Raw genomic sequence first — 26,521 nt, 5'->3', positions numbered from 1 at the left:
TGAATTTATGTCCCCTAGTTCTAGCATCATTTATAATCTTGAAAATTTTGTCCTCATTCATTTTACTGATGCCTCTCAGAGACTTAAACACCTCAATCAAATCTCCTCTAAGGTGTCTAGTTTCCAAACTCTGCAACCCACATATTCGAAGTCTTTCTTCATAAGGACGCCCTTTGCCGATCTCACCAGGCGAGTTACCCTTCTTTGCACCCTTTCAAGAAGCTCGATGTCTTTCTTTAGGTGCGGTCTCCACACTTGAACACAGTATTCCAAGTGTGGTCTAACATAAGCCTTATATAATGGGATTATCACGTCCCTATCTCTAGTGATGTCTAGTGATGCTCGCAGTCTAGTGATGCTCGCATAATTAGCCCCAATGGTTCAATGCACTCGCTTGCCACCTCTCTTAAGATTATAGGGTATATTCCATCAACTCCAGGAGCCTTACTGGTCTGTAGGCTCGAATGTTTTTTCATTAAATAATCTTGCGAAATTTCAATATCATTAATTACATATTTTTTAACTTCACTCCCACAATTTCCCATTGCCACAAAAGGCTTTTCATTTGTAAATATCGATGCAAAATAACTGTTGAGTTCATCTGCAACGGCAGCTGGTGTATTTATTACTATCCCCTTTCCCTTACGTAAAGGTCCGATCTGGTTTGTCCTGCTCTTCTTGGCATTTATGTATGTGAAGAATTCTTTATCCCCCCTCTTTGCTCTGTTTGCTAGTGATTTCTCATAAATTGCCTTTGCCTGTCGAACCTTTTCTGTGGCTCTATTACACATCACCTTGTAGCTGTTATAGGCTTCAGTACTGAGGCTTCAATCTTGCTCAGATTATTCTGAGCAAGAGGCAGTATCCCATCAGCATTAAGCATGCTCAAACCATTCAAGGCTTTGTACACCTCTGTCAGATCACCTCGCCGGTGCCTAGTCTTCAGACACTGTAATTTGCAAAACTTAAGCCTTTCTTCGTAAGAGCAACCCTTCGTTCTGTTCACTAACCTTGTTGCCCTTCTCTGTACTCGTTCCAGCAGCTCTACATCCTTCTTGAAATGAGGCCTCCAGGCCTGTATACAGTACTCAAGGTGTGGCCTGACCATTGTCTTATACAAGGGAATAATCACCTCCCTATCCCTGCTAGAAAAATTCCTGTATATCATTGATAAGACACCATGAGCTACTTTTGCAGCCCGTCTGCACTGCTCAGAGAACTTCATATCTGCCTGCACAATTACCCCCAGGTCCTTTTCATTCTCTACCACTGTCAGTGTAGTACCACAGAGTTGATACGTTGCTCTGGGGTTGCTGTTTCCCATATGTAGTACTTTACATTTGTCAATGTTAAACTTCATTTGACCCCTCTCATCCCATCTGCTCTACCTTTCCAGATCCTGTTGCAGCAGCATAGCGTCAGTAGCGTCCTTAACAACCATGCCAACCTTTGTATCGTCTGCAAACTTGGACATTAAGCTTGATATACCATCATCAATATTATTTATAAAATCAGTAAACAACAATGGACTTAACACTGAACCCTGAGGGACTCCACTAATAACATTAGTCCACGATGAGCAGTGTCCATTAATTACCACTCTCTGTCTTCTCCCCTTCAACCACCCCTTTATCTATAGCAACAATTTGCCACCAATGCCACGCTGCTCCAATTTGTGCAGCAGTCTTCCATGTGCAATAGTATCAAAAGCCTTTCTAAGATCTAAATATATAATATCAAAGTTATTCCCTGCATCCAATTCTTTTGTGACTACATCATAGTATCCAATCAAATTGGTCAGGCAAGACCTTCCCTTAACAAAACCATGCTGTGTCTGAGCTATAACTGAATTCTTGTCAAGATGATCCTGCACTGCTTCTTTAACCAGTGCTTCCATTAATTATCCTGGAACAGAAGTTAAACTCACAGGTCTATAATTACTTGTGTCAGCCTTTGATCCTCCTTTGTGAATTGGGTTTACATTTGCACATCTCCAGTCTATGGGTACCTCCCCTGAGTCCAAAGAAGCTCTCATAATTATGGCTAGGGGTTTGCTTACTTCCTTTGCTGCCTCCTTTAATATAACCGGATAGATCCCATCCACCCCGGGTGCCTTTTTTATGTTTATCCTCAACAATTTCTCCTCCACTTTCCTCTCAGTTATTAGAAAATCATCTAGCTCACTGCCATTGTTTACTTCACCTACGACATTCCCCTTCCTGAATAACTCCTCATGTGTGAATGTAGATGCAAAATACTTGTTTAGATTGTTAGCCACCTGAGCAGGATCCTCAACTGTTGAACCATCAACATCCAGTGGACCAATCTGATTCATCCCTTTCCTTCTTGAGTTTAAATAGGTAAAGAACTCTTTTCTGTTTTTCTTTGCATCCTTTGCCAAGGATTTCTCATAATCTGCCTTTGCCTGCCTAATCTCCTTTGTGACTTGGTTACAGACCAACTTATATCTGTCATAGGCTTCCATGTCACCCATTAATTTGTATGTATCCCATGCATTTTTCTTCTCTGCCATATGTCTCATTAGTTCATCTGACAACCATTTAGGCCTGAACCTTGAACAATATTTCTTGGTTGGTATGTAAAGCCTTGTAGCTTCCAAGATTAGTTCCTTGAATGCTTCCCATTTTGAATTTACTGTTGGTAACATCATCAGTTGGTCCCACCGTATAGAATTTAAATACTGTCTCAGACCACCGTAGTCACCTTTATGAAAGCAAAACCCTTCCCTTTACCGTTGATGTTAGTTACCTCTTTGAGTAAATCTCACTTCAGCACACTGTGATCACAGTGCTCTGCATTCCGAATTTGAACCAAATTTTTGTTAACAAGATCCTGTACTTGGGGAGCACAAATTTAAAGCATGAAAATAACTTGATTTAGTTGAAATGTGCAATATGACGTGAAGTTCTTCTAAAAGGAGATAAGCCTACCAGAATAGCACGTGCTAAACAAGTAGGAATGGCTTGCCAGTGTTTACGAGTTCGTGCCAACAGCTGATGCTGGAACCAACGCCACCAAAACAGTAGTGGCAGGTCGGTGCACCGACCCGGGAAATTTGAAATTATGTTCGCGGAAATTGTCTGAATTATTGGTGGAACCAGATTAGTGATGGGCGACCTGTACTAGGGAATTTTGGAGTCTAGAGAATAGATAGGTTGGTAACACTGAAACAGGAACTGATACGCCATGTGTTTTTTTTTTTTTTTTGTATTTCTGTGTATTTGTATTTCTTTGTATTTGTATTTCTGTATTTCTATTTCTGTGTATCATTTACCTTGCAAGTGATGTTCATTTTTTTTTTTTCGGGTTTATGGACAAAAATCACATAAAAAGCCAGGATGCCGTGTAAATGTGTTAACAGTGTTGACAATTTTTGTTATGTGTGTGGTGATATGACATTTTCCACTCAGAAATGCTGATTGACTCCACTTGTGAAGACAGCCTACTACCATTATTTTGGCTGTAAGATAGGGGATGAAGACAAACCCTGGGCACCTCATATTTCCTGCAACATGTGCTGCAAATCTCCGTGGATGGTTGAATAACAAAGGACCAATGCCTTTTGCCATCCCGATGATTTGGAGTGAGCCTTCAAATCATGTAAATGACTGTTATTTCTGCATGGTGCCTCCTCTTCAGCATGGCATGTCAAAAAAAAGGAAGTGGACTATGGAATACCCCAACGTCCCTTCAGCTATCCAACCAGTGGCACATGGGGATGGTCTGCCTGTGCCTCATCCTCCAGAAGAGTACACTTTGGAGTCTGATGAAGATGGGGACAGTGTGAGGAATGGTCAACCTGGGCCTTCAACATCACAGGATCCTGATTTTGTGCCAGGACCTGAGTCGCCGAGTGAGTCACACAGAATCACTCAAGGTGAACTAAGTGATCTGATTCGAGACCTAGATCTATCGAAAGATAAAGCAGAGCTTCTGGGATCAAGGCTCCAACAGTGGAATCTTCTGCAAACAAATGCCAAGGTGTCCTTGTACAGGACCAGCCAGATTACTTTGACTCCATATTTTAAAAGTGAAAACAACTTTGTTACCTGCTGTGATGTCAATGGTTTGATGACAGCTTTGAATGTGGAGCACAACCCACAGGACTGGTGGCTATTCATATACTCATCAAAGCTAAGTTTAAAAGCTGTTTTTCTCCACAATGCTCTTCCTGCAATTCCTTTAGGCCATGCTGTCCACATGAAGGAGACATGAGAATATGAAATTAATTCTGAAAGCGATGAAGTACAAAGACCACCAATGGCAGATCTGTGGAGACCTGAAGGTGATTGCAATACTGCTGGACATGTAGTTGGAATACATAGAGTACTGCTATTTCCTGTGTGAGTGGGACAGTTGGGCTAGGTCCTTATACTACAAGAGAAAAGTCTGGCCTCTTAAGGGAAAATCTGCACCTCGGGGGAAAAAAATGTCCAGCACAATCCTCTGGTTGATTGAAGCAAAATTCTTCTGTCCCCTTTACGCATCAAACTGGAACTCATGAAGAACTTTGTTATTAATGATTCATCTCTAACTGAGTCTCTCCACTTGCTGTCTCATAGATGTACTGTTTCTGCTACATGCCTTTTCTGAAAAAGTATACTTCCATGGGCACTGTTCTTCTGAATTGGCGTCTATAATTCCTGCTCTCTCTTTCAAAACATTCTGAACACATGCTGCCACCAGCCAACATCCATTTACTTTCCAACTTCAAACTCACAGAACCAACTTTTTATCTTCCACATTTATTCATTCAACTACTGTTTTCTGGAACAACCGTCCTTCGTACGTATTTCCTGAACAGTCTACAGAAGTTCAAGTCTAATGTCAACAAATATCTTCTTTCGTCTTCTCAACTTCTAACCCAAGCATGGTACTATGTACTGTAGGTTCTAATACCGTTCGTGTTTGGGGTTTTCATAAAAAAAAGGGGGGGCATGAATCAGGATGGAGAAGCTTTCAAGTACCTGAGAGGACAATTTCCACTGTTGAGTGATGCTAAGGGTTTCTTGGTCTGCAAATTCGTGAAATTTTAAAGGATCTCATTATCCAACTCCTGGATAATGAGAACTCAGCTTGAGAAGCCTTTAAAAGTGTTGTGCATGACTTCCTGGGAAACCACACAGCTGGAAACTATGTTGAGACTGTGAACAACTTTCTAGAAAAGTATCAATCAATTAGGCTGCAACATGTCACTGAAAATCCACTTTGTCGACTCTCATCTGGACTTTTTCTCTGACAACCGTGGTGCAGTGAGTGACGAGCATGGTGAGCGATTCCACCAATACATTTCAGCAATGGAAAGAAGATATCAGGGTAGGTGGAATGCTTCTATGCTTGCTGACTACTGTTGGACAGTAACAAAAGATGTCCCGGAAGTGGAATACAAGCGGCAAGCGAAAAGAAGGCACTGTCGTGAATAGGCCACATTTTGAGAAAGTGCTTTCAGTTCCTATGTTTTAATTAAAAACTACTGTAATTTATGTTGTATCAAGAAAATGTAAAAATGAGATTGTTTTTATATTACTGTTTACTCCTACTGCTACCGAAATTACTATATTCTTAGACAATAGCAAAAGTACTGTATCTCAAAAACTAGAGCTAATATAAAAACTTTCTGAAGTCATATTCATTTTTCTCGACCCAAAATTAGCAAAGTTTGCCTATTTTAAGAAAGGAAACAAATTCAAAAAAATTTTTTGTTGAACAGTGTAACTACGGGAGGAGGGAAGAGCATAGGTTGTCTGTTTCCTTTTATCTTATTAATTATTTTTTAAAAATTTTCTTCTACTTATTTTTAAAAATTTTATTTATTTTTTTAAAATTTTATTATTTTTTGATGTGAAAACATCTATGGTGACACTAGAGTAAAATAGATTGGTAACGAAATTTTCTTGTAATGGAAATGATGCAATCAATGTAACAGAAATGATGCAACTGATATGACACAACTGATTGTTAACAAAATTTTTGATGTGAAAACATTATGGCAGTACTAGAGTAAAATTGATTGGTAATAATTTTACTCTAGTGAGTGACTCTAACATTCAGTAGAGTAAGCAGCGGGTAGTAATATTATGCAAGAATGCGGGTAGAATATCATGAAAGAAAGTAGGTAGAATATTATGCAAGAATGCAGGTAGAATGTCATGCAAGAAAGTAGGTAGAATATTATGCAAGAATAAAATGCAGACTTTAATAAAATCTTCTCAAGATTTTGATCAACATCAACCTTCTAAGTAGCGTAAATAAGTTTCGATCAAACTGTTCAAAAATTTAAATGGTTTTACAATTGAAATAATATTATGCAAGAATAAAAGCAGAATATTATGCAAGAAAGTGGGTAATATTATGCAAGAATAAAAGCATATTATTACGTTAGAAAGCAGGTTGTAATATTATGCAAGAATAAAAGCAGAATATTATGCAAGAAAGTGGGTAATAATATTATGCAAGAAAGCGGGTAGAATGCTATGCAAGAATAAAATGCAGATTTTAATAAAATCTGCTTCTGAAGATTTTGATCAACATCAATCTTCTAAGTAGCATAAGTAAGTTTCGATCAAACTGTTCAAAAATTTAAACGGTTTTACAATTGCAATAAGATTTCGATATAATATTATGCAAGAATAAAAGAAGAATATTATGCAAGAAAGTGGGTAGTAATATTATGCAAGAATAAAATGCAAGATTTTGATCATAAGTGGCATAAGTAAGCAAGTTTTGATCAAACCATTCAAATATTTAAACAGTTTTACTCTAGTGCTGCCGTAGATGTTTTCACATAAAATAAAACATCTTTTGTGCATACAGGGTACACACACTGCTTTTTATTATTATTATTATTTTTTTTTTCTTGGCTGATGCAGCATAAGTCATAGGCTTCCTTGCACCATATGGCTAATACTAATAATACCAACTCAAAAAGACCCAGAACTGAGGATAGACCACCATCAGTAATACCACTTTTCTTCATTCTCCATTCCACCAGAGAGCAGTCACTTGGGAAAATGTCACCCTTCTTCATCCAGAAAGGATTGGGAGGGTTGGCAGGATCTCCAAAATCCATCAAAAGCTGCATTCTGGAGACATTTTAGTTGAGGCTGCAAGCTTAAAACATGCAAAGCAACTTCTGAAAGTCCCGTCATTACCCTCCCCCCCCCATAAAACTCTGAACTCTTCATGTAGTGTCATATCAGAGTGAGACCATGTCTCTGAATTGAGAGACCAAGGATTGAGAGCTGTCGAGAGAATACTGATGTGAAAGGATCGAAATATTGTCCCTACTCGAGTTTTCATCCTAATATTCAGCACCTCATGTATTCAAACTTCCATAAAGGCAGTTTACTTAAACTACCTAGTGAGGATCTACATCACAAACCCACTGGGTTGTTTTAAATGCCAAATGTACAGCCACTCACAAACAGGTTGTGGCTCCCCTGCCTGTGCTCGCTGTGGTGCTAAAGATCACGAGAGCAAGGAATGTTTAACTTCTAAGCCAAATTGTACTTAACTGCAAAGGAGAGTACCCTGCATACTCTCAAGCATGCCAGATGATAAAGAAATTCAAAAAATAAAAACCGCTGAACATATCCTATCAAGAGGCTAGAAAATGCATCCAACCAATAAATAGCACCAAGCCCTCATATGCCTAGAAAGCTTCTGGGAAGAGTACCATCGGGACCCAGATTGATATGATTATTTAACCAAGGGAATCATTTACTCCAATTGCACCCTATTAAGTTCCCAAAAGCCAACCCAAAAATCACTCTCAGCTGCCACTCTTATATCTGTACCTCCTAGTGCTCCACCACTTCCAAAACACAGTACTAAAGAAACTCCAAAGAAATTGGAACAGCCACCTATAATCCAAGAAACAATGGATGTGGAAGATATGGAGGTATAGGATGAATCAGTAGTGGAACTATTTGCAGAAGAAGAATTAATGGATGCGGGCCAATGCCTTGTCTTTCCAAATAAAGAAAAATCCAGGACAGAAAACAAAGCCATCAGCCCTTCAGAAGTCAACTGACGACCCAACAAATCTAAATAATGGTTACATTTAAATTTCTACAATGGAATTGCTGTGGATTCTGTAGAAATAGTGATGACATCAAGATTATGCTGAGTAAGAATGAGGCAACTTGCTTTTGCTTACAGGAGATGTATTTTAAGGTATATGAAGACCCTTACTTGCGTAACTGTTCAGTTATTCGCAAAGACAGAGCTGAGGATGGACTTGCCCATGGAGGAGTCTCCATTCTTGTGGGTAACCACACCTCATTTCAAGCTACACCACTTACCACCAACCTAGAGGCTGTAGCAGTTTGTTGTACAGTAGGTTTCCTTTTAATTGTTTGCTCCATCTGTTTGCCACCTGGGAACGACATCCCCCAGGCAGAACTTGATTTCTTTAAGCAATTGCCACCTCCATTTTCTGTTATTAGGGAATTTCAATGGACATAATACTCTGTGGGGTAGTTCTGTTCAATAGAAGGGATCAGATTATTGAGCGATTGCTTGAAAACAATTATCTGGCCCTTCTAAATGCGGGATCTAATACCTTTTTCCACATTTTCTACCTGTACATTTACTGCCATTGATCTTTCCGGCTGCTCTGCTTCCCTCCTGCCTCTGTGTATATGGGAGGTCGAAGAAAACATTTATGGGAGTGATCACTCCCATAAATCTACCATTTATCTACCATTTCTAATGGGAGACAATGCCACCTGTCTAGGATACCATGGTGGAAGTTTGATCACGTTGACTGGAATGCCTTTAGACATTTGGCAATGTTTAATATTACTACAGTTAGCCAGGAACCAATTAACGAGGCAGTAAAGCCTATCACAGAAAGTATCGTCCAAGCAGCGGCAGTTGCAATTACAAGGACATTGACCCTCTAATATACTTTGCATTACTCTTCCAATGACAACAATTTGGCATGAGCAGATCAATAAGCTATATCAGATAAAGCCCGTTTTCCAACATTGGTAGAAGAGTCTGTGTAGGAACCATAGAGAGGAAGTTGTTCTAGCTTGTCTCCGCATAGGACATAGTCATCTTATGCATGCAAAGTCAGAGTTATCTATTGGATCTGCCACTGTCTTTCCAGGTAGTACTATCTCTAGGAAGATTCCCTGCGAATGCAGCATATATATACAGCTGAGTTGAATTAGCCTTGGCCATATTGAAACTTACAACTATGAGAGGTGTATGGTGTATACAGACTCATTAAGTATACTACAGGCTTTATCAGGGACATAATCCTCATCCGCACCTGACTCGGGGCCAGCACATGCTCCATTCTCCTTCTGAGTGTTCCTTCGCCATCTGTTTCTGCTGAATTCCAAGCCACTTTGGGATCAAGGGTAATGAACTGGCTGATATTGCTGCCATATCACTGCAACCCCCCACAACAAGAACAACAACAGTAGCCTGTTTAGCCCCCCTATAGAGACTGCAGGCAGCTAATATACGCTGAATTACTCTCCCAATGCCAACATTGGGAAAGTAATTAGGGCTGGTGACCATTTTGTCATTTTACAAGAGTTCAGACCAAAGCGAGAGATTGACTGTGGAGAAAGAGGTGTAAGCATTTTCGACTCTTTATTTTCCATAAAGTGTCTTACTGACACACACCCACCCACCCTCCCCAAGAGATTTAATTCCATACAGTCAAAGTTTTTGCCATTATTATAATTATCCTTACAGTTCATTAGCAGTTCTTTAGTCATTAGCATTAGCAGAGGCATTTGATGCAAGAAAGCAAGCTTATGCAGCATCAGCCAAAAAAAAAAAAAATAATAAATAAATAACTAAATAAAAAATAACCACTTCCACTTCACCTCTCTGTTCGTTCGAAATACCTGTCCAGCTGAGCCTTAAACTTATTTAGGCTATCAACTTCCACGACAAGGGATGGAAGTCTGTTCCACCAACCAACCACCCGCTGGCTAAAGGCAAATTTCCTCACGTCTATTCTACATCTGTCTTTCCTCAATTTGAATTTATGCCCTCTCAGTTGATTATTCTGAGCAAGAGGAAGAATCCCATCAGCATTGAGCATGCTCAAACCATTCAAGGCTTTATACACCTCTATCAGATAACCTCGCTGGTGCCTAGTCTCCAGACACTGTAATTTGCAAAACTTAAGCCTTTCTTCGTAAGAGCACTTTGTTCCATTCACCAATCTTGTTGCCCTTCTCTGTACTCGTTCCAGCATCTCTACAACCTTCTTGAAATGAGGCCTCCAGACCTGTATACAGTACTCTAGGTGTGGCCTGACCATTGCCTTATACAAGGGAATAATCACCTCCTAATCCCTGCTAGAAAAATTCCTATATATCATCGACAATACACCATGAGCTACTCTTGCAGCCCGTCTGCACTGCTCAGAAAACTTCATATCTGCCTGCACAACCACCCCCAGGTCCATTTCATTCTCTACAACTGTCAGTGTACTACCACAGAGTTGATACGTTGCTCAGGGGTTACTGTTTCCCATATGTAGTACTTTACATTTGTCAGTGTTAAACTTCATTTGCCACCTCTCAGCCCATCTGCTCAAACTTTCCAGATCCTGTTGCAGTAGCATAGTGTCAGTAGTGTCCTTGACAACCCTTCCAACCTTCGTATCGTCTGCAAACTTGGACATTATATAATCATCAATATCATTTATAAATACAGAAAACAATAATGGACCCAATACTGAACCCTGAGGGACTCCACTAATAACATTAGTCCATGATGAGCAGTGTCCATTGATTACCACTCTCTGTCTTCTCCTCCTCAACCACCCCTTTATCCATAGCAGCAATTTGCCTCCAATGCCACACTGCTCCAATTTGTGCAGCAGTCTTCGTGCAACAGTATCAAAAGCCTTTCTAAGATCCAAGTATATAATATCAAAGTTATTCCCTGCATCCAGTTCTTTTGTGACTGCATCATAGTATCCAATCAAATTGGTCAGGCAAGACTTCCCCTTAACAAAACCATGCTGTGTCTGAGCTATAACTGAAGTCTTGTCTAGATGATCCTGCAGTGCTTCTTTAACCAGTGCCTCCATTAATTTTCCGGGAACAGAAGTTAAACTAACAGGTCTATAATTCCTTGTGTCGCCCTTTGATCCTCCTTTGTGAATTGGGGTCACATTTGCACATCTCCAGTCTATGGATACCTCCCCTGAGTCCAAGGAAGCTCTCATAATTATGGCTAAGGGTTTTCTTACTTCCTTTGCTGCCTCCTTTAATATAACTGGATAGATCCCATCCACCCCAGGTGCCTTTCTTGTATTTATTTTCTACAATTTCTCCTCCACTTTACTCTCAGTTATTACAAGATTCTCTAGCTTACTGCCAGAGTTGAATACACCTCTGGCATTCCCCTCGCAGAATAACTCCTCATGTGTGAATGTCGATGCAAAATATTCATTTAGTTTGTTAGCTACCTGAGCAGGATCATCAACAGTTGACCCATCGATATCAAGTGGACCGATCTGATTCATCCCCTTCCTTCTAGAGTTTACATAAGTAAAGAACTCTTTGCTGTTTTTCTTTGCATCCCTTGCCAAAGATTTCTCGTAAACTGCCTTTGCCTGCCTAACCTCCTTTGTAACTTGGTTACAGATCAACTTGTATCTATCATAGGCTTCTGTGTCCCGTGTTAATTTGTATGTATCCCATGCATTTTTCTTCTCTGCCATATGTCTCATTAGTTCATCCGACATCCACTTAGGCCTAAACCTTGAACAATATTTCTTAGTTGGTATGTAAAGCCTAGTAGCTTCCAAGATAAGTTCTTTGAATGCCTCCCATTTTGAATTTGCTGTTGGTAACATCATCAGTTGGTCCCACTGTATAGAATTTAAATACTGTCTCAGTCCATCGTAGATGGTAGTTACCTCTTTGAGTAAATCCCACTTCAGCACACTGTGATCACTGCCACCTAGTGGTTCCTGTATCTGCAGATTCTTAATGCATGAAGAATCACTACTGATAATGAAATCAAGAGTATTACTCCCTCTAGTTGCCTCCTGAACATGCCGATGTAAAAAACAATCATCCAATAAATCCACAAAAGCCTTGCTAGTGTGTGTGTGTGACTAGCCCCCAAATTCCAGTCAATATCTGGGAAATTAAAATCCCCCATTATAAGACTCTCTGATTTACTGGCCCACTCTATTTCCCTGTACAATTTCTTATTATACTCATCAGAGTCATTAGGCCTATAGCACACTCCTATTCTCAATTTTGATCTCCCAATGCTTATGTCACACCAAACTGACTCGACAGTGCACTGTCCAGCAATGTCGACTGGTTTCACTTCCTTGGATTTTATGTATTTCTTAACTAATAGCATAACTCCACCTCCCTTCCTATCCTGTCTATCCCTTCTGTAGACATTGTATTCCCCAAATTCCAGTTCTTCATTCCTTATATCTGTGTGACACCACGTCTCTGAAATCCCCACAATATCTGCCTTTGATGTTTTGAGCAATACCTCAAATTCATCAAATTTATTTACTAAACTCCTAGCATTGGTGTACACGCAAGTATACATGCACCTGTTCTTTTTCTTAGCTACCCTAACACAACCCATGTGTTTACTTGTACCCCAATGATTCCCAGCTGTCTCTGAAATATCCTGCATCTTATTTTCCAGGCTGCGGCTCATTCCAGTAGGAGCAGTGCAAGAATCACTTTCACCTCTGCCAGTGGCTACTGTTAATCTATTAGTCCTTGTATCCCCCAATCTAGCAGTTTTCCGACCCGCCTAACACTGCCTCGATATTATCAGCAAACATTCTTGCACCCTTTCTATTTAAGTGTATCCCATCCCTGTAGAAGCAGTTTCTCCTGTTAACAAGTACAGACCAGGCTGAAAAAAAATTCTACCCCTTGAGCCTTGCACAATCGTTCCAGGGCCGAATTGATCGACAGGGCTCTCATCATATACTCCCTCCTATCGTATCTGGGCAGAATTGCAGACACTTTCAAATTCAACCCTAATTCGCGGCTTTTTTTCAACAGTGACCTGTGCTTGTTAAGTAATTCCGCCGGTCTCCTACTCTTAATATCATTAGTGCCAATGTGTACAACTATATCACCTTTTGTGCCCTTAAAAGATGATATCTGCTCTACAACGTCATCAACCTTTGCCACTGGCAGATATACACTGGTCTTGTTCCACCTATCCTTTTTACAAAGCATGTTTCCCGTTTCCCTGACAATAGGGTCACCAACAACTACTAGTTCCTTTGGGACTAGCGCATTCTGCCTTGTGGGCTGCCGACTAAAGTAGGGAGGACAACATCAGGGGATATGCTCAAGGTCTGGCTTCCCATTCTGTATTAATGTTATAAAAGAGAAGGCTGGTGAGTGACCTTGAATATTTCTCTCTGTTTCTCCCTATTTTTCTCTCTCTCTTTCTCTATAGTTATAATGGTTATAAAAGGAAAAATATTTGCCACCATTATATTTTCTGAATATAACAATTGCAATTCTATACAGATTTAAATAAGTTCAGCTGTTAGTTCTTAATATTCATCGAAATGTGCTTCTGCAAATTTTCTCAGCCTATGTATCTCTCTCTCTCTAAAATCTGGCACTTAAATATGCCTAAGAGTGCAGGGATTTTAAAGAGTTTTTGTAATATTTATTTTTGTTCTTTTTATATATTCCAAACAACTTTTATGCGCAATTTTTATTTTTCTTATCCTTTGTAGGATGAACCTGCCCGCTTGCTACGACTGAATATTGTTGCTGGTCATAATCTTGCTAAAAAGGATATATTTGGAGCAAGGTAAACAAAAAAAAGAGAGTATTAAATAATAATTTTTTAAAAATTTATTATTTTCATTTATATATTTTTTTGGGGAGTGCAGCAAAAGTCTGTGGCTTCCTGGCACCATATGGCTAATATTAATACTAAATTAAAAAAAAAATTAATGTAAAATATTACAGATATTAAATATTTCTTATTAAGGGTTATTTTGCAATTATTAAATTTGATTTAATATTTCATTAATCAGTCAAATAGAGAGACTTAAAAAAGCCAGGTATATTTATATCTCTGAAGCATTCACAGATCAGTTTACATTTTTGAAGAACAATCCAGAAGAATAATAAAGGTATGCTACTCCAACAAGACATGAATAAATTAGGAAAAATGGACTGAAGTGGCAATTGTGATTTAATTTGTACTGCGTGATAAAGATTGATTAAAGCAAGATAATTTGGGCAGCAGTAATCCTAGAAGGATATACTAATTGGGGTGGTACCACACTTGAAATAGTAGAGAATGAAAAAGATCAGAGTAATTGTGCAGTCAGTTATAATTCTCTGAGCAGTGCAGACAAGCTGCTGGAACAGTTCTTAGGATTCTGTCAATAATATATAGGAATTTTATCACCATGGACAAGGTGGTGATTAATTTTACTGGAACAGAAGTTAAACTCACTGGTCTATAATTACTTGTGTCAGCCTTTGATCCTCCTTTGTGAATTGGGGTCACATTTGCACATCTCCAGTCTATGGATACCTCTCCTGAGTCCAAGGAAGCTCTCATAATTATGGCTAAGGGTTTGCTTACTTCCTTTGCTGCCTCCTTTAATATAACTGGATAGATCCCATCCACCCCATGTTCCTTTCTTGTGTTTATCTTCAACAATTTCTTCTCCACTTTACTCTCAGTTATTACAAGATTATCTAGCTTACTGCCAGAGTTGAATACACCTCTGGCATTCCCCTCACTGAATAACTCCTCATGTGTGAATGTCGATGCAAAATATTCATTTAGTTTGTTAGCTACCTGAGCAGGATCATCAACAGTTGACCCATCGATATCAAGTGGACCATTCTGATTCATCCCCTTTCTTCTAGAGTTTACATAAGTAAAGAACTCTTTGCTGTTTTTCTTTGCATCCCTTTCCAAAGTTTTCTCATAATCTGCCTTCGCCTGCCTAACCTCCTTTGTAAATTGGTTACAGATCAACTTGTATCTATCATAGGCTTCTGTGTCACTTGTTAATTTATATGTATCCCATGCATTTTTCTTCTCTGCCATATGTCTCATTAGTTCATCTGATATCCATTTAGGCCTAAACCTTGAACAATATTTTTTGGTATGTAAAGCCTAGTAGCTTCCAAGATAAGTTCTTTGAATGCTTCCGATTTTGAATTCGCTGTTGGTAACATCATCAGTTGGTCTAACTGTATAGAATTTAAATACTGTCTCAGACTATCGTAGTCACCTTTACGAAAGCAGAAACCCTTCCCTTTACCCCTGATGTAGTTACCTCTTTGAAGGCGCCTCCGTAGCCAGGTGGGAAGGAGCAGCAGTGCGTAGCACACGCTTCTTGATTAGACCGGGGTTCGAGCCCGTCATCACCAAATACAGAGGATGCGGAAAGGTCAGGGAATGACCACCGCATATTCCCGGAGCAATATGGCCTTAGTTGCTAATGCTCCTAAAAACCAAATAACAACAACAACAACAGTTACCTCTTTGAGTAAATCCCACTTCAGCACACTGTGATCACTGCTACCTAGTGGTTCCTTTATCTGCAGATTCTTAATGCATGAAGAATCACTACTGATAATCAGATGAAGAGTATTACTCCCTCTAGTTGCCTCCCAAACATGCTGATGTAGAAAACAATCATCCAATAAATCCACAAAAGCCTTGCTATTGTGTGAGTGACCAACCCACAAATTCCAGTCAATATCTGGGAAATTAAAATCCCCCATTATAAGACTCTCTGATTTACTGGTCCACTCTATTTCCCTGTACAGTTTTTATTATACTCATCAGAGTCATTAGGCCTATAGCACACTCCTACTCGGGCCCCGAGTGCCAAGCGATAGTGTCCAAGTGATTTTCCCAAGTGATATATAGTGCTCTTACTAAGTGATTTCGTTATATTTTCTTTCCAGTGCTTTTCTCATCCTTATTTCTTTATAAGTGGTTCTGTACTTAACAGGTCCTAAGTAAGAACCCAGAAAGGAAAATTACCTTTCTTTTCCTAGTATATTTATTAATTTTCGCACTAACAAACTAACCTCTCCAACCGCTTGGCCACTAGGTGGCACTGCTCCTGCCTCCACGTGGCGGGGCTGGAAGTCTGGGAGAAGAAATCCACTCTCCCAGGACTAAAAGGAGCAACGATGGACAAAAATAAACAGTCCTCGTGTGGATCTTATGATTCAGAACTGGACAAACATAATCCAGATCATGACGACACAAATGTATCCCATGCTAAGAGACAAAAAAAAAGAAGGAATGGATAAGATCACACCACTCTTTCTAATACTACAGTCCTCCACAGACCAACCACTGAGTAAGCTGTCCCCATTTTTGATACAGAAATGTCTCGAAAATGTGGCTGGCCCTCCAAAAATGGTTCGGCGATTAAGATCCGGAGATTTATTGATCGAAATGACAGAACATCGACATGCTGAGAGGCTGTTGAAAATATCTACTTTCGGTGGAATTCCCACGAAGGTTACCCCACATGCCACCTTAAACTCCTCTAAAGGGGTAATATCAGAGTGGGATTTATTAAACGTATCAGAGGATGAACTTGTGCATGAACTAAGAGATCAAAACGTAGTACAAGCCAAAAGAATTGTGATTAAAAGAGATGGAGAACCTGTTCCCACACGCACGGTGATCCTAACATTCAAAACACCAAATCTGCCTTCTTCTATTAAAGCTGGTTATCTTCGATGCCAAGTAAGACCATACATTCCAAATCCAGTCCGGCGCTTTAAGTGCCAAAAATTTGGTCATTCCCAAGCTGTCTGCAGAAGTGTAGCCACTTGTGCTAACTGCGGCTCAAAAGAGCATACACACACAAACTGTAACACCGAAGTGCAAATTTGTCCTAACTGCCATGGTAACCACTCTGCCTTCTCTAAGGAATGCCCTCAATGGAAAAGAGAAAAGAATATTCAAAAATATAAGATTGAGCAGAAAGTATCCTATCAAGAAGCTAAAAAACATTTTGCAGTACCTGCTAAGTCACCTACATATGCTTCAGTTACCCAACGGCTACGCTCAGTAGAAACTCAGACAGACTGCTCAGTCCCTCCAAATATCTCAATATCTGGTTGGGCTAAATCGCTCCTCTCCTCATCAAAGGAAAAACCTACTCCTAAATATGCTACTCGAGAAGCAAATACTCCTGTAACAATACCTCCAGATAAGAAGCCTAATGAACAACCAAATGAACGAGCCAAGACTCCTGAAAGAAGCAACACTACTAAATTTATATCCGATACCATGGATATTGATGAAAAGATAGAAGAAGATGACTCAATTCTTGAGATTCATCCAGAGGATGACATTGACACCGGTAGGCCAATCTTCACAAAAAAAGAAAAAGCAAAAGTAGACAAGCGCAAACAAAAAAATCCGCCGTAAGAAACCAAACCCTCCTTTTAAAACCAAACAATGCAGACAGTGATTCAATGGAATTGTCGCGGATTTCGTGCTAATTTAGATGACCTCTACGATCTGCTAAGTGAATATAAGCCCATCGCAGCATGCATACAAGAAACAAACCTGACGAATGCAGTATCTATAACAGTTAAACGCTTCACCATGTATAGAAAAGATAGAAACTGCTCTAATGCAGCACATGGAGGAGTAGCGCTGTTAGTAAACTCTTCAATTCCCTCCAGACCTGTTCCCTTGCAAACACCGTTGGAGGCAGTTGCAGCCCGTATCACCATTGGCATAACGATAACATTAGTCTCATTGTATCTGTCACCAAACCACGCTTTCACCCTTGCTGATTTAGATGACCTAGTAGGACAAATACCCGCTCCTTTCTGTATTCTGGGCGACTGGAATGGCCATAACCCTCTATGGGGTTCTCAACAACTTGACTGCAGAGGGAAAATAATTGAGAAATTCTTGGATAAACACAATCTAACTATTTTAAACACAGGTGATCACACATATGTTCATGTACCATCTGGCTCAAGCTCTGCCATTGACCTAACAGTATGTTCTCCAACAATATTTCCTCTCATAGACTGGACAGTTACTGACAACCCTCTTGGTAGTGACCACTTTCCGATCATCTGTAATTTCTGTACAAGTTCTCCTCCGATCAACAGAATTAGAACAATTTGGAAATTTGACAAGGCCAACTGGGCTAAATATCAAGAAATAGCTCATTTAGATTCCACTATCATTGCTACTGAGAAGATCGATTCTGCAGTAAGCTATATCACAGAACGAATAATGACAGCAGCTGAATCCGCTATCCCGAAATCATCATTTAAAATCCGACTCCATCCAAAAATGTGGTGGAACGAAGCATGTAGCATTGCTAAAACTGAAAGAAATAAATCCTGGAATCAGTTTAGAAAACATCCAACCACAGCCAACCTCCTACAGTTTAAAAGAGCAAGGGCTAAGGCTCGTTTTATAAGACGGATAAGTAAAAAAGAAGCATGGGCACGCTATGCTGCCACAATAAACAGATTCACAGATACTGCTACAGTCTGGAAAAATATCAAACGTATCAATGGCAAATACCCACTTGTTACTTCCCCAATTCTATTTCTGAAAGGAAAGGAAATTTCTGAACCCGAAGAACTTGCTAATGCATTTGGCTCGTCTTTTGAATCACTCTCAGCTGTTTCCGCCTATGAACCAGCCTTTCAGATGCTAAAACGCGATACAGAAAAGTATAAACTGAATTTTAATACCGCTCTCCAACATTCATACAATCTGCCGTTGACCATGACTGAATTGCTTAATGCGCTCACAAAAGTGAAAAACAGTGCTCCAGGTCCTGATGGAATTTATTACTCAATGATTTCCCATTTAAGTGAAAGATCATTAAGTGCTCTCTTACTACTCTATAATAGAATTTTCTTAGAGGAATACTACCCCACCAGCTGGTGCCATTCTTATGTGCTAGCCTTCCCGAAACCAGGAAAAGACCACACAGATCCAACAAACTATCGACCTATCTCCTTAACAAGTTGCTTGGGAAAAACAATGGAAAAAATACTTAACACCCGACTAACGTGGTATTTGGAGACTCAAAACATTCTGAGTCCAAGCCAGTATGGTTTTCGGAGAAATAGATCGACGCTCGATCTCATTATTAAAGCAGAAGCAAATATACGGAACGCCTTTCTAAGAAATGAGCACTTTGTTATGATATGCATTGACATCGAGAAAGCATTTGATACAACTTGGCGTTATGGGATTCTTCGGGACTTACATAAATCTGGTCTTCAGGGTCATCTCCCGAAATTCATCCAGAACTTCCTATCTAACAGATCCTTCCAAGTCCTCTACCACTCGTCACTTTCTGGCACATATGTTCAAGAAGAGGGAGTTCCCCAGGGCTCAGTGCTGAGTGCAACACTTTTTGCCATCAGGATCGATTCTATAACTAATAGTATACCTAACACAGTTGATGCATACCTGTATGCTGATGACCTTGCCATCTCATGTCATTCTCAAAATATGCGACTTATTGAGAGACAACTACAAGTCACCATTAATAGAATAGTCTCTTGGGCCAAAAACAATGGCTACAGAATTTCTAAACCGAAAACAACTGCAGTACACTTCTGTCGTAAACGTACATTGCATCCTGATCCAAACCTCCAGTTAGACTCCCATTCTATTACATTTCAACCAAGCACTCTTTTTCTTGGTATAATACTTGATAAAAAATTAAACTTCCTTGAACATATAAAATATATTCGTACCAGCTGTCTTAAGAAACTAAATATTCTCAGAGTAATTTCCTCTATGTCATGGGGTGCAGATCGGTACATGTTGCTACATTTATACCGCTCATTAATTAGATCCCGCTTAGACTATGCATCTCCTGCATACGCCTCAGCCAGGCCAAGTGTACTGAAATGGCTTGATCCCATTCATCATAGTGCACTTCGAATAGCACTGGGTGCCTTTCGTACATCTCCCATATTAAGTCTATATACGGAAGCCAATGAACCGCCACTAGACCTTCGGTGGCAAATTCTTCTCCTAAATTATGCTGCGAAAATCAGCAGCTTTCCACAACACCCGATATGGCAATATCTCTTCAGACCAAAATGGGAAAACCTCTATCGTACTAAATCACGTATCAACAAACCATCTGGCATTAGGCTTCAAGCTCTAAACACTAGCTGGGGACTCAGCATGAATGACATAATGCAGGATACTAGCATGCAAATCCAGCCATGGCAAATACCCACGATAGATATTGAAAAATACTATCAGAAATGGGGAAAGAATAATCTTCCAGATATTAACATCAGACAATTACATCTGGCCCACTCAATTCAGTTTAGCAGTTACGTGCAGCTATATACAGATGGATCCAAGACTGCCAGTAAAGTTGGTACAGCTATAGTCCTGCCGGATGCTATCATCGCTAAACAGCTCCCTTCAGAATGTAGTAATTTTACTGCTGAGTTGTATGGTATTTTACTAGCCCTGGAGAAAATAAAAGAAGCCTCATATACTCAATCCATAATCTATACCGATTCATTAAGTGCTGTGAATTGTATACAAGGTAAACACCCCAACAGTCATCCTCTGGTACAACAAATCTGGACTCAGTTAATGGCAATTCATGCACGTGGTCACCGCATAATTTTTTGTTGGATTCCTGGACACTCTGGAATCCCAGGAAATGAACAGGCAGATTTAGCTGCCAAAAATGCTTCCAATCCTATTTCTTCCAATTTCAGGACACCTTATGTTGACTTTAAATCCATTATACAGCAGACCTCTAAAGAACAGTGGAAACATATATGGGAAAAAGAAACAAATAATAAACTTTTTGAAATAAAGAAAGAACCCAAACAGTGGCGATCCAGTCTAAGGGAAAATAGAAAAGAAGAAACTGTACTAGCGCGACTGCGCATTGGTCACACATACCTCACTCACAGTTATTTATTAAGAAAGGAAGATGCCCCACAATGCAGTAACTGTTCATGTCCACTCACTGTAAAGCATATCGTTATTGAATGCCCACTATATTTAAGACAACGAAAAACTGCTTTCTCCTTACTTTTCAAAAATTGCAATCAATTAACACTACGTAATGTTCTAGAAGATCGTCAAGATATGGATGACATTTTTGTTTTCCTAAAATTGATTAATAAATACCACCTTATTTAAATATTTAAATTTTTATCAGAATCAGCATCAACAACAAAGACATACTAGTCAGAAATCAGTGCATTATAGCCATAGTTGCTGATGCACCAACAAACCTTACAACAACAAAAAAACAACAACACTCCTAGTCTCAATTTTGATCTCCCAATGCTTATGTCACACCAAACTGACTCGACACTCACTGTCCAGCGATATCGACTGGCTTCACTTCCTTGGATTTTATGCGTTTCTTAACTAATAGCATAACCCCTCCTCCCTTCCTATCCTGTCTATCCTTTCTGTAGACGTTGTAGTCCCCAAATTCCAGTCTTGTGGATTCCAGAAGAATTCCAAATTACAGACTTCATGGATTTATTGGAGGATTGCTTTCTGCAGCAACATGTTCGAAGGGGCAACCGGAGATAGTAATACTCTTGATCAGATTATCAGCAGTGTCAGTCCCCTATACAGACTACATGCAAATAATACACAAAAATATTCACACTCAATGGCAAGATTCATGGAATAGGCAGATTATCAATAAATTACATCAGATAAAGCTTGTAATTGAACTGTGGCTGTCTAGTCTGCACAGGAATCGTAAGGAGGATGTTGTTCTTGCACGGATCTGCATAGGACACAGTCATCTGACGCATTCTTTCTTGCTGAGGGCTATTGACCCTCTTATGTGAGTCCTGTGATACAGTTTTATCCCTGAAATTTTAATCGAGTGCCCAGATTTTAATAATGTGTTTTACTGCTTTTAACCACCTGATTGAGCCTTATACACTCATTCAGATTTTATTCGACAATGGCAAAGTGTCTGCTCTTTTTATATTTTTTTACAGCTTGCTAATTTATATTGATGTATATAAAATAAGTTTTATATTTTTAGAATGTATGCTGCCTTTTATACTTATATCTAATCTTTTGACCAGATAACTACTTTTAAAGTTACCAGAATCTATTTTTACCTTTGTCTTGGCACATAATAGCCACTGCTGCTAATGCGCCAGAAAAATTCCAGTCCAACCAGCCAACCTCTGTAAAAGCAGGTTATTTTTTTAAAGCATTCCCCCTACTTTTCCAACCCTTTAAGATGTTATAAATGCCAAAAGTATGGTCACTCTCAATCTGTATGTAGAGGTATTCCTATCTGCCCCAAATGTGGGTCCTCAAACTACATACAGAGTGACTGTATAGCTACAAAAATTACCTGTCCAAATTGCAAAGTTGACCATCCTGCATATTCCAATGGTGCCTCTGTAGCCAGGTGGTCAGGAGCAGCAGTGCGTAGTACATGCTTCTTGATTAGACCGGGGTTCGAGCCCGTGACCACCAAATACGGAGTATGTGGAAAGGTCAGGGAATGACCACCGCATGTCCCCGGAGCAATATGGCCTTAGTTGCTAATGCTCCTAAAAAAAAAAAAAAAAACCATATTCCAACACATGGAAATCTTAGAAAAAAAATAGTAAAATACAAGCTTGAGAATAAAGTCAGTTACCAATGGTCCTTGAGGTTGTCACAGATATTCTCTCAGGTATGCCAGACAATCTGTACTTGCTTCCTGGGAGTCTAAAACTGTACTTGCTTCCTGGGAGTCTAAAACGCTGATGGAACTGATATTCGGGTGACATTCAAGTCAAGTAGACCCAATTTCAGCAAAGTCCGGACGGTCTGTGTCAGCCAAATCCTCTGCTTGCACCTTCACTATGGTGGGACTGTTAGTATTCCTGGGTATAACCTCCATGCACAAGCACACTGTGGGTGACCACCCAGGTATGAACCAACGTAAGCAGGGGTCGAGGTGTGTCGCCCACACCACATGGAGGAATGCTGCCCCTCTGTGTTACCAGGCAATACTTGGTGGTAGATCACCCTCTTCAACCAGTGCAATACCACCACTTTGCTTATTGGAGGCTTGAAGTGGTGGAACCCATGTTTAGCCTCCAGAGCTAAGTTCCGGTCAACCCTTCCCCATCTCTTCCATCATGCAGTATGACTAATGACTTTTGAGGTTATGACGAACATCATGGCAAGATCTAATCTTCCTTACATTTCGAGAGTACAGTTCTAAAGCAGTGTGCGCAGGCCGGCCGCTAGTTAGTATACCGGAAAGAACCTATTGATAACTCTTTAGGAGACTTCCAGATCAGCTAGTGTATAATCTTGCTACCTCTACTCTGCCAGATAGTGACTGGAGGGAGTCTGAGTAGTGTGTATGCGGGGGTCATTGTTGAGGCTACGTTAAGTCAAGAATCTGGGTATATTCCTACCATGTGTACGCAGTATCTAAAAATTTCATTACTTTAGACAGCTTGTCCTCTCCCCGCACTTTTTCTTACTATTGAATACACCATGAATTGTCAAACTAATAGAGTAAGCTTATCTGCAAAAAGATCTAAAACTCCTAAACGCTTCCCAATTCATTACACAAATATACATGGTCTCAGTTCTAATCTCAATGATGTCCATTTCCACTTACAGCCTGCTTTGTACTTTTTCTGACAGAATCTCAGTTATCGAAACCACTGCTCATCTCAGTTGTCCATATTATTTGCTGCATGATTCCTTTAACCTCAAAGGTGGTGCTTGTGCATATGTCCATTCCAATATTCCCTGTCAGAGGCCTGGTAATTTGGAAACTCCTCTTTTTGATCTTCTCTGGCTTTAAATCTCTCTACCTCAATCTGTCAAATTCATCTGTTGTCTCTACCGTTCTCCAAACTCCACTAATCACTTGGAGCTCTTTGACTTCCTCTCTTTGCAACTTGACTTTCTCCAGTCCAACTTTCCTAACAGTGAGGTAATTTTCCTTTGTGATTTTAATGTTCACAACTCCAGCTGGCTTCTGTTTTCTAGTCTCACCGACCCAGCTGGTCGAGATTCTGAGGCTATTGCAATTTCTAATGACCTTGCACAGATTGTTCATTTACCTACAAGAATACCAGACAATCGTAACCATACAGCCAATACACTTGATCTCTTTCTCACAAACAACTCTTCTAAGTACGCAGTCAAAGTGAGTGGTCCCCAGATCACAACTTGGTGATTGTCTCTTCTCCAATGGAGCCTTTATCTCATGGCTATTCCCAACCTCGTATTGTTTGGCATTAGAAGAATGCAAAATGGAATGACCTGTGAGATTTCATTTCTTCTTTTCCTTGGTCAGATTACTGTTTCAAAACTTCTGATGTCAGTGTTTGCTCAGATCGTGTCAGTGAAATTATTCTTGCAGGAATGGAATCCTTTATTCCACACTCCACTTTAAAATCTCGTCCTTTATCTAAACCTTGGTTTTCCATTTATTGGAAAACCAAGGTTTAGATAAAGAGGAATTGGCTTGTTTCAAATTCTTCAATTTCATTTTCTGCCTACACCAAAGCATCACAACAATTGTAATGCAGTCATTAATCAGTCTGAACTAGATTTTGAACAGGCTAAGAATAGAAAACTTGTTTCTTACCCTAATGGTTGCCGTGCATTCTGGTCTCTTGCCAAAGCAATTGGCCACAACTTTTGCCCATCTCTGCTCCCACTTCTGTCAAAACCAGATGGTTCTGTTCTCACTTCAGCCAAGGAAAAAGCTGACCTGCTAGCATCCCATTTTTCTTCCAACTCATGTATTAATGATTTTGGTAAAACACCTCCCACCATTCGCATCATGCTCCATTAAATGCCTCCTGTGGTCTTCCGTCAAAAGGATGTCAGAACGATTTTGATGAATCTCGACTAAGAAAGCTCCAGGTTCTGATGGTATTTCTCCACTTGTTCTCAAAACCTGTGCTCCTGAACTTACTGCTGTTCTTTGCCGCCTTTTTTCACTTTCTTATTCAAAGGTGTTTTTTCCTTCTGCTTGGAAATTTGCTCATATTCAGCCAGTTCCTAAAAAGGGTGTTAAATCCCTTCCATCCAATTATCGTCCCATTGTAATGCTACTCTTTCTAAAGTAATGGAGAAATCAATTAACCACCAACTCTTAAACTACCTAGAAACCTTCCGTCTTATCAACGATTGCCAGTATGAAAACACTGGTGATATTCTGGTCATGTCAATGACAGGATGTGTCGATGTCAGTGTTGATCCACTGGTGATATTCTGGCTTGTGTTATCCATTTATGGACAAATTCAAAGGAAAAGTTTGGTGAAACACAAGCAGTTGCTCTTGACATCTGAAAGGCTTTCGATCATGTTTGGCATAAAGGTCTTCTAAACAAGCTTATATCTTATGGTTTGCAACTGTTTTTTGTAATTGGTTATCCAATTTTCTCTCTGATCGCTCACTGAGGGTGATGGTAGATGACTCTGTTTTGTAACTTCTCCACTAATGCTGGTGTCCCCCCAAAGTTCAGTTCTTTTCCCCACTCTCTTCCTCTTGTATATTAATGACCTTCTTCCATTGACTGGAAATCCCATCCATGCCAATGATAGCAGATTGCATTCCACTTTCCATTTTGAAAAAATTTGCCCTGATCAATCAGCTTCAACTTCTTGAATATCCATTATCAATTCCTTAAATGCCGATTTCCATGTAATTCTCTAGTGGGACAATGACTACTTAGTTGATTTCAGCCCTTCTAAAACTTAGTCTTGTGTTATATCTCAAAAAAAGGATTTTTCTTCTCCTGTGCTTATATTTGGTGACACTCTGATTTCTAGGCAAAATGATATATCTCTTTTGGGGATTACCCTGACTTCTAATCTCTCTTGGCACAAGCAAATTACAAATATTGCTTCCTCTGCATCTGAAAATTTGGTTTTCTCTTTTGCTCTCAGTGTTACTTTTCTTCCTGCTGTTCACTCTGTACAAAACGCAAATCTGCCCTACCATGGAATATTGTTCCCACATCTGGGGCGGTGCCTCCAAAACCTCTCTCAGGCTTCTAGATTCTATTCAGAAGAGGGCAGTTAGGTTAATTAATGACTCCTCTCTAACAGTCTCTCCACTCTCTGTCTCATAGACATACTGTTTCTGCTGCATGCTCTTCTACAGATATTTCTATGGGCACTGTTCTTCTGAATTGGCTTCTATAATTCCTGCTCTCTCTTTCAAACCAATCCGATTGCGTGCCACCACCAGCCAACATCCATTTACTGTCCAAACCTCAAACTCATAGAACCAACTTTTCATCTTCCTCATTTATTCATTCATCTGCTGTTTTCTGGCACAACCTTCCTTCATACGTATTTCCTGAAAATTACAGTCTATAGAAGTTTGTCTAATGTCAACAGATATCTTCTTTTCTCTTCTCAACCTCGAACCCAAGCACTGTACTAAGTACTATAGGTTCTTACACCTCTTGTGTTTGGGGTTTTCATAAAAAAAAAAAAAAAAAAAAAATCAAAAAGC

At 39.7% G+C, this 26,521-nt stretch overlaps 1 protein-coding gene across 2 annotated transcripts in view; it reads left to right on the top strand.

The window, feature by feature from the left end:
- The window catches only part of Nedd4 (E3 ubiquitin-protein ligase Nedd4), an 811,340-nt gene that overhangs the window by 10,728 nt on the left and 774,091 nt on the right, over positions 1-26,521 (top strand). For both annotated transcript variants that reach the window (XM_090378867.1, XM_090378869.1), the window contains exon 2: positions 13,748-13,824. In XM_090378867.1, the coding sequence (XP_090234993.1) occupies positions 13,748-13,824 (77 nt within the window). The remainder of the gene's footprint in view (positions 1-13,747; positions 13,825-26,521) is intronic.

The sequence above is a fragment of the Mastigoproctus giganteus genome, chromosome 8 (genome assembly GCF_048544385.1).
Source record: "Mastigoproctus giganteus isolate SK-2022 chromosome 8, ASM4854438v1, whole genome shotgun sequence".
Lineage (NCBI taxonomy): Eukaryota > Metazoa > Arthropoda > Arachnida > Uropygi > Thelyphonidae > Mastigoproctus > Mastigoproctus giganteus.
The sequence above is the reverse complement of the archived record's forward strand: the minus strand, read 5'-3'. Positions and strand labels throughout refer to the sequence as shown.